Below are 12,569 nucleotides of genomic sequence, written 5' to 3'. Positions count from 1 at the left end.
TGCTCACAGACTTATTTGAACTCGTTGAAAAGATGGAGAATATGTTGCCTTTAAAGGGGTCAAAAAACAGTATTTAGAAATGTACAGGATAAAAATGAGCAAATAATCTGAAACACAAAGTGAAAGTTCCTCATATGAATAACATGTGTGTGTTGTTTTTTAACTTAAGCCCAAAGAAAAGTTTTAACAACAGAAAGATAATGTGGCCTGTTGAATTTGCAGTCCATCCAATCTTCTCCAAAAACATTTTTTAATTTAAGGATCCTTCAACTGCTCTTTTTGAAATAGGTCTCCCTGTACAAACCCACAGAAAATCATCACCTCACTTTGCAGCTCCCCTCAGCTCTACTTTACAATGTGTTCCTGTTTATTGTCTTGGCATTGGAAGCTGCAACTTCACTGTTTTGTGTTTGGCAGCCGGCAGCTGTTTGTAGTGATAAGGCTTTTAAGACTGACTGTACACTACCTGCCTGGCACCAAACAGCAGAGAGGCAAAGTTCAAGTCATGGAAGGATAATAATAAGTCAATTTTGTTGCCAAATATATGTTGCTGCAGGTGGAGCGCAGCCAATTTGACCAAAGTCTTAAGGTTAGTCTTAGACTAGTTACAGCTATTGCACTTATAGCTTCAAAATAGCTTGCTATGATACTGCTCATCACAGCTGCCCTGAACAACCTTCTGTGAAGAGTAAATAAAGCAGAAGAACATCAAATAATATCAGTATATTCCGAGTATTCAGCGCTGCAGCCTTTCAGACACAAATAAACTAAACTCAGCAATGATTTCTCTTTGAAATTAGAGAGCTAAAGGGAATGCAATTAAATGTGAGAAAGTAAATGCAGTTATTATTGGATATTGTTAGTGCAGAGGTGAAAAGTTTATGTGTAGTTCATTCCTGGGAGAGTGCACTTAAGAACACTCTGCACACTTACTTCTGCATTTCCCTTTTGCTATGCTTCAGTTCCACTCTCGAAGAAAATCATTTGCATTCAAAACATCTGAGGAGTGCATAAAACATGATCGAAACAGTTTATGAAGTAGTTACACACTCAATGCCACCTGACCTGGAGTACTTTTCATTCATTATTTGGTTGCTTTTGGTCAAAATGAAGAATCACCACAATTTTCTACCACCGCCTAAATGCTGGTTTAATCTTAAAAATAAGACATATGCCTGATGTGCTCGTAAACTCCCTAATTGAGCCTGTTAACTCGGAAACAGATGCTATTTGTCTGCCTTTGAGAAGAGGGGGAATATCTCAGTGCACTGCGGAGAGAGAGAGAGAGAGAGAGAGAGAGAGAGAGAGCAAATTTCCTCTGGAGCTATGTTCTATAGTGGAGGGGAAGCTTTCAAAACAATCATGCAGAGTAGGTTTTATGTCATAAAACACCCTGGTGCTATCCTTACCAATCAAATTGGATTAAGAGCAGACAGAGATTGATCTATTCTGTGCCCGACAACTCGTTGTGTTTGACCAGATTAGTTTCAACTCTGTGCAGGCGTACGCCACCCCGGAAAGAAATGAAATCATTTCTTTGCAGTTGAAGTGTTCCCCTGTCTGTCACAAGCAGCAGACTCCCCCCCGGTATGTGACAAACATCCGCGTGTATATCAATCCCTCCCATGTCTGCCATGCTAGGATACACAGGAGTTTCTTCCACCTCAGTTTCCCTACCTCCCCACTGCAGGTGAAAGAGGGCCAACGGAGAAACGGCTCCATTTGCATCTTAGCTAATTGTATCACTGCTCTGGGCTTTCTAATGGTTAATGAATTTTCTGAGAACCGAGTTCAAAAGGATGAGCGAGAAGAGGTGGAGCTGCAGAGCATACAGACACTATTTGAGGTTTTGCTGCAGAGAAGAGGAAAAGGTCCTGTTAACCAAGCTTAAAAAAAGCTACAGGGGAAGTATAAGATCATGTATTTTTCCATGACTGTAAAGAAAACAACCCAAGTAAAAAAAAAGAGCTTTGTATGGTATATAATAAACACTGAGGGTGTAATGACAAAGAATAGTTTACAGCACTGAGAGCTCCACAAAGTGTGCATCTCTTGCAACCTCTATGAGACTGTCATTATATCAGATTCATAAAAAAATACTAAGCTAATATTACGCTTTAGACGTATTGTTTTTAATCTGGCTGTATTATTTGACTGTTTGAATACAACTGCCGATGTGCCAAAGAATGAATTGTGACTTTATGCCAAGAACACATTAAGCAGGACATTGGCAGTAAAATCAAAAAGACATCATCGTCCTTCATCTCCTTATAAGTATGCATCAAGCACTCACAGTTATTTTCACATTTTGCAATTTGTTTCCAAACCTGTTAACAAACTGATTAAAGGTCATGTAAATAAAGAGTTCTAATCAATGAAAGATTTACGAGACACCAACGATGTGGCTCCTTACATGCTTAGCTAACACCGAGAAACAAACCAACAGAACAATCTCAATTCGGCCTGTTGTCCACTCTCCTCTCTGGGAAATGTGAAGAGCGTCAACATGTCTTCAGTGTAATTTGACTGTGTTTGTGTTTTTTCTGCACCAGTGATAAAGACTTGTGTCCTCTTTTGTGAATGTACATTTACACACTTCAATAGTTCTTATGGATGAGTGAGAGACAGGGAGAGAGAGAGGGAGAGAGAGCGCACTGCTGTTCTACTTAAATCACTTTGAGCAAAGCAACCGGAAACACTTGACACTTCCTGATTACAGATAAATCTTAACATGACAATAACTGAAGTTGTGACCTTGCACGGTAGCTTTCTGTTGCTACCTGCCTGTATGTGTTCTCTCTGTAACCTTCATCCACAGTACATTTCAGAAAGTTGCAAGCGCTACACAACTCCAGTTTTCATTTGCGACTCAGCTATCACAACAAGTAAGCCTCGTCAAGGGAGGCTCGGTGAAAGGGTCATATTCGTCACACAACAATGAGAGCATCGTAGGAGAACAGCTCTCTCTCTCTCTCTCTGTTTACCTGCAGAGCCTGGAACTTCACTGCGTGTTCACGAAAACTAAACACAATTCAATCAAAGTATTTACAAAAGCTCCTTAGTTTTCTGTGAAGATGCCTGATCCGTTTCTCTAAACATATTGCACAACCAAGACCAGAAACACTAAAACAACTAAAGCGTACCCACCATTTTCACTCAAACTCAAATTAAGAACAAAAAGTTTAAATGAAAATAAAAGGAAACCTAAAGAGAAATCCCAAAAGGGTATAACCTCGATCTGCAATCTTAGACGGCGATCTGGTCAGGGTGCAGCAAGGCAGCCCAGATTTAGTCTGTGTGGGGAAACTATGGGGGAAGTTGCTGCGCGTCCCTGGGATGATTGGATTGTGAATTTACTGCACTTGTGTAGATTTGAATGCATCGTGGATGCAGGCTGCGTACCCTCATCTGTGTTTTCAAAGCGGTCACTGTTGTTTATTAATGCTCACTTCTCTTCCAAGCATCCTCGGTGCACACGCTCTAAAGTGTTCCCTTTCAGTTAGTGGAACTACTTTATGAGTTAAATCCTGGTCTAACATTGGATACTGGGACTCTGTGTTAAAGAATAAGAATATCAAATTAAAATTCTGTAACTGTTCTTTAAGCATCAAATCTGACAACATGACCAAAGTTTGTTTATTTCCGCTGGAAGGGGTTTGGCCCTCTGACCAACCCTCCCAAGTGCATAAATTTATGGCCGGCTGCGAATACTCTGCAGCTCACAATACAAATAGCGGCATTGATTTACAAATAGAGGGAATTTATTTTCTGCTTGTTGCCGTTGCTTTCCAGGCAGAGAGACACATTTTGAGACAAGATATAAATGGAGGGGATCCATGAAGCAATTATTCTAGCTCTGCACTACAAGGCAGCAACAGCATTGGAAGAGGTGTATCCAGCTACCTTTTCTGTGTTCTGTCTCAGTGAGCAGCTTCTCCAGCCCGTCAAGCTGCCTCGGCAACAATCAGAGCAGAGTGGCTGAGGCGTGGTGAAGAGAAATGTACAGTGCTGGAGTGGTCGGAAATTACAAAAGGAATCAATTCAATGAGCCCCCCCCCCCCTGCCCCACGCATGAAAAAATGTCTATAAATCAGACAGGTGGCTGGACCCAAACAACAACCTTTTAAAAGCCTGTCTGCAGAGGCACAATGACTCTCAGACCGAGGTACGGCTCGGTAATCCAGCGACTCCTTTTCTTTTCAATCAGGCGCTTTCCCTACACAGCAGGCCTGTCAACCCGACGACCTCTGCGCTTTTTACCACCGACCTTAACCTTACTCCTTTATTAGAGGCATGGGATTTGGATGCTTTTTCATTTTATATCAGAGGCAAAGCACGCCAGGATTTTTAGTGATGCCAGAGGAGCGGTGTTTCACTCCAAAAGGAGACATCCACCTTTTGAAAAACTTGACACCTCTTCTGACACAACCACCCCGGCATGAAAGCGAAAATGAAGACTTATCTGTCTTCTGCTCTTTACCGACAAAAAAGGCAGCCCTGTACAAGCTGTAATCATTTTTAAAGAGCAGGCACTGAACACCAGGTCATCATTCTCCCTCTAAAAGCAGTTTGCGGATTGCATTTCTGGGATGAAGCACTTCTTTGTGCGTTTTTGATAACAAATGTCAGGTCCTCGGAACAATTATTTTGCCAATTACACTCCCGGCGCCTATCACTTCCTTTGTTGTTTTCCCATGTTTCTCCTCATGACACTATCTGCCCATAGGATGAGCAGCTTAATGGAGGCTGTAAATAAACTGAACAGCAAGGTCAGCAGGAAAACCACTGATGGAATAAATTAGTGTTCGGCTTAAAGAAAACAACAGAGAAGACAACATGAATTATAACAGTTAGGAGCGGTAAAAGGGATCCGTGACCATTACCCGCTTCTGATTTATCTGACCAGAGAGGCGATCTAACGCCTCTCCTCTGATTTGTCACGTTCCCCGTGACCTGTCAATGGGAGGGGTGTCAGATAGTGGGTTTAAACCACCGTTGGGTGGTCGTCTTGGAGTTAATTTTTAGTTAGCACATGTGTGTGTGTGCTCTCGTCACATTAATTTTCTCTGTCTGCTGCTGATAAATGTCAAGGCCACTTGAGAGATTGGCGAGCAGCGGTTTATTCCCATCAACACCCACACAGCAGAAACAAAACGCAGCATTGCAGCACTGTAAACAGCGAGCCCAAAGGAGTCGTGAATCGCCAGGTAACCATGCTGGGTGTGGAACAGTCATAGGAAAGCGAAAATAGCCCCATAGTGTAGGTAATGCTGAAAACATGTGCTGCCAAGTGAAATAATATGTTGTTTATCCATGAACGAGCAGCTGAATGTGTAGCATGATCTCAGTCTCAGGTGTAATAGATGCCTGACAGAGATTCTCGGCTCTGTAAATCACATGGCTGCTCTCGTATTTCCTGGATGACTGGACGGTTTCCTCTTCATCTACTGTGTGTGCGGGGCAACAACCTCGTGACTGAATCACACCACCTCTGAGTTTGTCGATTATAAACCATCTTGTTGTATTTTTGGCAGAACACATGATAATTGTTTTTTGGCTAAACAAAACTACGGTGCAGCACTTATAATAGTTACATCTTGTTTACCCTGATGTTGATTCCCTTACCTATACTTAAGTATCGGCCATTGCTGATCTGAAACATATTACCACTGGACCCCCCCCCCTTCCGGGAAGCCGGAGCACCAGGAGGAAACAGGCAACTCCACACAGAAAGGCACGGTCCGATGTTGGGGGGCTATTTCAGCTTTATATGACACTTTTCTAAATTAGATGTCAGTGTCAAACTATAAAGACACAATCACATCAAGGAGGCTGGGCTTAAAGAGATTTGAACTCCTCTTTGAATGGAATTTAATAGTTAAAATAGGGGTGGGGAGTCTGGTCGGGAAAAATGTGTGCGTGTATCCACGTTGTATTCCAACAACATTGGTGTTACCTTGGTTACTAATCCTATTTAATAAGGATTGCATCCATTCTTCAGGTTCTTCGTCTCAAAGCCGAATAATTGTTATCACCATGTGTCAGGGACTGCCACCAAAAGGAGGCAAATATTGTTTATTCTGTGTTTTCTTCCCAATATTTCAAAGTATTAAATACACTTCCATGCTCTACGTTTAGCAAAACCAGATTTTTTTAATGTTTAAAAATGTAATATTTTACAAGCACAAAAAAACAAAATCTATTCGAAAGCAAAGAGAAATATGTGGGATCTCTAAACATACGCATTAATGTATAACCCATCTACTTTGTATTAACCGTAATTAAATGCATCTTGAATTGTTCAACAGTGCATCCTTTTCTTGGGAGATGTAACTTGCGCGAGCGTGCAGCCAGTCATCTTTCATTAAACATAACATCAGGTTATGAAAAGGTCACAGGCATAGAATGGAAGAGGAGGCCTACAAAAGCCAATACACGCCGACAACTTGACGGCTCCCCCCCAAAAAAAACGGAATAAAACTGTAACATGAATTACAGCCTCCGCATTCTGTGATCAGTGAAATGGTACACAAAGCATTAGGGATGCAACAATATGCATATTGAGATAGCAAAGCTTCCCCACTGACAGCCACTTTGTTTGCTTTCTCACAAAGCAAAGGGAACTGCTGCGACATTCACATATTGTTGCTCTCTCTAATTCTCTTACTCAGCCATGCTCTGGTAGCGTTTAGGTCTGCTAGAAAAGTGGCTTAGGTAAGCAGTTGACAGGCCAGTGACCTTGTACGAAAATGAGATAAGGTATACCTTCATTAAGAAAAGCCTTCATCATCAAACTCTGTCAATTTGAATTAATTGAGTCAAGTTTAACAATGTGGTTTATGGAGCCTTGATATTTAGTTTAGGAGCAATAAAAAAAAAAACAAGAACGTCTATGATATACAGGGGTTAAATACAGCCATTTTACAGGTTATTCATTGATATGTTGTTATGTTTTCATATGTCTGAATTCTTTTGTTCATGCAAATCCTATTTTATAAAAACACATTTAAGTCTGTTGAATCAGTTATTCTTTTATCAGAGTAATTTTTCCTTAAGATTTATTTCAAAATGTCACACTTTTATAGCAGCAGAGATGCCATTTTTTTCAGCTCCTAAATGGCCACTTATCTGAGCAGACTTGTGAACTGCTGACTACTCAAGCTCCTGTTGTCCACAGGAACAACAGACTAAGACTGCCAGTCTTTGCTCTTCAGAGTGGTGCAATTGCAATGAAAAAAATCGTTTGACCCCGCAACAATGCAAGGTCACACAAGCTAACAATGCATCTAGGTCAACTGGTTGGCTTGTTATTTTTCATGTAAGTTTCTTGAAAAGATAATAAAAAACATATTTAAAGATAATATGTACAGTATGTTTTCATTTTCAGCAGCAGATGATTGCCTTGATAAAATCATTGTTCTTATTGTTATTGCACTAGTGCTCAAGCTAACAGGTGCCATGGCTTACTAACTCTAGCTGACTTGCTTCCGGTAAGCAAAAGATTTAAAGACCAAGTATTAATGTATGCAGATCAACACCTATTGAAAGTTATTTAGTTAGTTTTGTTCAACAGATGTTTGTCAAAGTCAACACTTTGAAGAGCAAATACATAGTGTTTCTTTGTCCAGCTTAAACTAGCTACTAAGCTAATCAGGCTTGGAGGCCTCCTGGAATCCATTTTTCCAACAATCGTCCGGCCAACATGTGGCTTCTTCATATTTTAGATCATATATTCTTCTTGGATTAATGATATTTTTCTAGACCTGACCAAGGACAATTCATATCCAAACTATGCCCCAACTGTTTACTGATTTACCTCGTATTTCGGTTTAGAGATGCCAAAAGCAACTATTGACTTTCCTTTTGGATTCCAGCATGATAGCACTCGCAGATCACAGCAACCGACAGCTGGATTTGTCAAAAAACATGAAAACATGAAAAGATTATTGACCCCAAATGAGAGGCTTTGAGTATGCAATATAAACATCAGAATACTAAAATTAAATATAAGTTGTATTGGATTATTCCCTTAAGTATTTAAAATGTCAGCGCTTCTATTGATAATAAGAATTCATTAATTGAATTGTATGGCTCTTAAGAATAAATGGGTGAATAAATGAAACATTGACTGGCACTATGGAAATGTGTCTTGCACCAAGAGAATGATAACATAAAAGAGACAAAAGACATCATCATCCATCCTGTACAGCACATAGTAACATGGACAATAATCTTTAAAATACATCACTTAAATGCATCATTAAAGGCTTTTATGTAATGCATTGCATTCTTACATGTAAAGGGTGTCAAGTAGTAAGTTCAGTAAAGTGCATTAGGCCAAGTTCAGTATAATCATAGCTTATTAAGCAGCTGACCACTTACACCATGTAAGGGCAAAACAACATTTTACGGAAGGATAATCTACTTCATAGTGTCTTACAGATATGGGGTTCCAGGTTTTCGGCAGGATTACCTGGACTTGGCCTGGCCAAAACTTTTAAAGGTATGTCCTCCCCTCCCTCTCTGTCTGTGTACCAGGAGGGCAACTGGAGGAGAATGACTGGTAAAACCCAGACCAGCAACGTGACCAACAAGAATGATCCTCGCTCCCTCAACTCAAGAGTCTTTATCGGCAACCTCAACACAGCCATCGTCAAGAAGACCGACATAGAGGTCATCTTCGCCAAGTACGGAAAGATAGTGGGTTGCTCTGTGCACAAGGGATACGCCTTCGTACAGTATTTGAACGAGAGGAACGCCCGAGCTGCTGTGGGGGGAGAAAATACGCGCATCATCGCTGGACAGCCTCTTGGTGAGTCTGCTTTGCCGCTTCTTTTTCCATCTTCAGTGAGAACTTTCTGTATTGCATGCATTGCAGAAACCTGAGAGACTCATGAAGAGCCAGTAAGAGTAAGTCTATGTGGCACTTGGAGAAAGTTTCCTTTTGAAATCCAGTGTTTTGTTAAAGCCTGTTCTGTGCTTGAGGAATGGATTGTCTCTCTTGGGAACTCAAAATGCCTCAGGCCTATCTCAGACTTTCAGTTTAGAACTTCCCTTGGCTCCCAAATGTTGAAGCGTCTGTAATTGTTGTCATGCTGTTTTGCAGAAAATCTCTACTGAACCTCATACACTAGTGTATGTACCCTAAGCCCAGTTTGATTATAACATTTACCAGCCAGAAATTGGAAAAGCATGTCAATGTTCTTGGGACCACCACTTGTGCAGAGAAGAATATGTTAAGTGGTATGGGACACAGGTACATTATGCTGTGAAATTGCTGAGTTTTTGCTATGTATTCATTTTGCACTGGGTTGTTTGTTGAAATGCTGTATGTCAAATCATTTTTTTTATTTTTTTATGTTGCAACCTTTAGATAGTCGAGTGCATTGTCTTGGGCCTTACATTGTAAAATGTTTTGGAGAGTCTAGGGTTGAATTGCAAAGAAAGAGCAAAACAAAGTCTTCCACCCCGCTGCTTTAAAATGATCATTACTGGATAACACTGCAAATAGGGAAGAGACCTTTTGAGTGAAGTCTTTCAGCATGTTTCCATAAGAGATCCTGGGGTCTGGAGTTGAAAGAGTTCAAATATATAACGAGGTTCTGGTATGTTCACCTGCTATAAATATCACCATGAGATGATCAAAAGGTGCAGTGCATGATGGAAATAAGGTGCTGAAAAGGAATACATTATTACATGAATGTAGCGTGTGTGCACTGTAGATGTGGAATTAAGGCTCTGGTGAGTCACTTCCCAGAGTCACACACTGAGCTCAACCAGAGAGGGTTTAAGGGAGAGTAGATAATCCCGCCTGTGGGAACACAGACTCAGAGCATAAAAGGAATTCAAGGGTGGAGGTGGAGGTGCAGGGAAGTGCAGCATGTTTGGTTTTTTTCAGCCAGGGAACATCAGTACCAAAGAGTAAAGAGTGGGAATATCACCGTGTCTGTGTCAGAACATAAACCTGCTGGAATGATTGGATGAAAGAGAGCAGCGCATGATGAAGGTTTGTTAGGAACTGGAGTGATTTATTGCGTGTATGTCGAATATACTGACAATTTCTACAATGTAAGCTTTGACGTAGTCAGCTGCAGTAAGTTTCCAGGTCCAACATTGGCTTAACTACGACGCTGAGTGACTCAGGCAGACACGAGTTAACCTTTAACATCTGCACTGGGCTCAACTCTAGTGTGAGCCCAACAGATTCATAACATGCGCCGTTCACTTGAATTAAAATATGGTGGTTCCAAAAGATTAACAACATTTTTTAAAACAAGACCTGCAAAAGTTGAATACTTGTTGATTCAAACAAAGTCAGTCAATGAGATTATATTATTTGTTCTTTTTAAAAAAAAAAAAAAAGAGGCGTTTTCTTTCTAATCACAGTGATGATGTGGACTCACTTTAAAATCTAGAGACCGCCCAGGCTGAGGCCGAGTCAAAATGCTTTAGATTCTTAGACGAAAACAAGAACTTCAAAAAGTGGTCTCACTGATTTTGAGCGCTGCAACACTATTATTGGCTGTTCTCATTGGCCAAAACCATGATCTTTTTCTTAAATCAAATCAAGTTGTGTTAGTGGCCAAAATGTCATCAAACTGTTCCCAAAAATAAGCTCATACTAGGTCATTTATTACAAATGAATTGTGCATTGTGTGAGTTTTGATATCAAGCCAACATTGTAACCAGTGGGATCCTGGATGGACTTCTGTTTCTCTTTCCAAATAAACCACAGTATGATAGTGCTATCGATCTACAGTAGAATAATCTAGCTGTGAATTAAATCAGATGCTTAAGGGTTTTTAAACACAAGCTCATCAGATGCTACCTTGTGTCTTTGTGCAAGACTTCAAAGTGCCTTGGCCAGCTGTGGCATCCCTAAAAGCAATCTCCGAGCCTTACACAGCAGTAAATGGGAATTGACAACTGTAACCCCTAACTGTACCTGAGAGAAAGTAGACCCAGAACAAAGAATAGAAGTAAGCCTGGGAGTTACGTAGCCAGTTCAGTTTCCATTTGATGACAGATGTATATTGGTTGGGATCACTTCATTACACTTGTCAGTTATTTGATAATAATTGTAAAGTTAAGTTGGTCGGATCTTCTTGAAGCTTGAGGGCTGCGTCGGCCTTTGTTTTCGGTGAGAATATTAAGTCTTCATGTACATTTCCATGAGACACACACTCTTCAACTTGTGTCCTCTGGCTTGAAGATGATCTTTCTAACTGCTCGTACACTCTGCCACTCCATTATACAGTATCCTCTGGGCGCGTGGCGTTGGCCGTGAAAGAAGGAAAGTTTTATACAAGATAATGAACACCACTGAAGTAAACAAACCCAGTTCAAGGGCATTTCCCAGCAAAAACATTATTCCCTCGACTGTAACGCCTGTGTTGATGAGCATTAGGTGTGACTAACAAGATACATGTGTGGCACAAAATGGAAACCGGAGGGGGGGGGGGGGGGGGGGGGGAGTCTTTTAAAAATCTGAACATATCATCCTAAAAATGAAACCAATGGTTTGTCTCAACTGTCCCAGCTTATTCGCAAAAGCGATCCAGCAAAACGAAGAAGAACTAAGTGGTTTCTTCTTTTGCATGCCGGTTGTCTGCATGCAAAGAACGGTGTTTAATGTTACCGTTGTGTACTTAAAATACAGAGCTTTCACACAGAAGACACATTTCCTGATTTGATATATTTAAAATTATCCTGCTTAAGCAATTTGTGAATCAGGATTGTTCCACGGTGGTGAAGACGGCGTGCAACGATGAGTTCTTTTATCCTGATTTATGTTGGCTAATGTGTTCTTGCTCATCAAACCTTCCATTAGCTTGATATTTGACTTTATGGATGTTGCAATCAGCAGCAGGCAGAAAAACACTTCAGTTATTAATAACCTGGTCACTAGTCAGATCCAAAACCATCAGTGAGCACTGTACCGTATCCATAATGAGAGCCTCTTATGTGTTCTCTCGCTCTGCAAATGGCTTGGCTCCTCGTATCAAACAGCAAGTTTTTGGTCGAGAAAGCAAACATCATTGGAAATATTTGTAATACTCCAGAGTTCAATTCAAAGCGACCCTGCAGCAAGCCAATCCTGCCCTCATTGTTATCACTCAATCAAGCCGTGTGGCGGCAGTATGACTGGGAGATACATTCTTAATTGACAATTAAAGACAGCCTTAGTCTTATCCTCCCAAGCTGATCCTTTTTCTATTAGTATGGCACAGAAATTAATCAGTCACACATAATGATTTAGAGTTATAGAGCGACCTCCGCAAAGATCGGTCTACTACTTTGTGGAACGTTTCATTAAAGGGTTTTTTTTTTCCTTTCTTTCGTTTTTTTTTTCCTGTGAGTTGATTACACCTTAATTGCAGAGATGACACCTCTTGGTTTGCTCATACTGCTGTTTTCTTTTTTGGGATGGAATTGGCAAACAAATGTGACGGTGTGTTTCAACTATCACTAAAATCATGCACAGCCCACAAATTAAGAAGCCCAACATGTTGTTGTGGAGGCAGAGCAACATTTGAAAAAGTCGGGTTTTCTGTTGGCAGTGGTTACTG

At 40.7% G+C, this 12,569-nt stretch overlaps 1 protein-coding gene across 3 annotated transcripts in view; it reads left to right on the top strand.

Moving 5' to 3' along the window:
- Positions 1-12,569, top strand: part of ralyl (RALY RNA binding protein like) — a 94,766-nt gene that overhangs the window by 37,654 nt on the left and 44,543 nt on the right. For all 3 annotated transcript variants that reach the window (XM_079361927.1, XM_079361926.1, XM_079361925.1), the window contains one exon: positions 8,539-8,812. In XM_079361927.1, the coding sequence (XP_079218053.1) occupies positions 8,557-8,812 (256 nt within the window). In that variant the 5' untranslated portion in view covers positions 8,539-8,556. The remainder of the gene's footprint in view (positions 1-8,538; positions 8,813-12,569) is intronic.

The sequence above is a fragment of the Symphodus melops genome (genome assembly GCF_947650265.1).
Source record: "Symphodus melops genome assembly, chromosome: 14".
In the NCBI taxonomy this organism is placed as follows: domain Eukaryota; kingdom Metazoa; phylum Chordata; class Actinopteri; order Labriformes; family Labridae; genus Symphodus; species Symphodus melops.
This window is presented reverse-complemented; position numbering and strand designations above follow the sequence as displayed.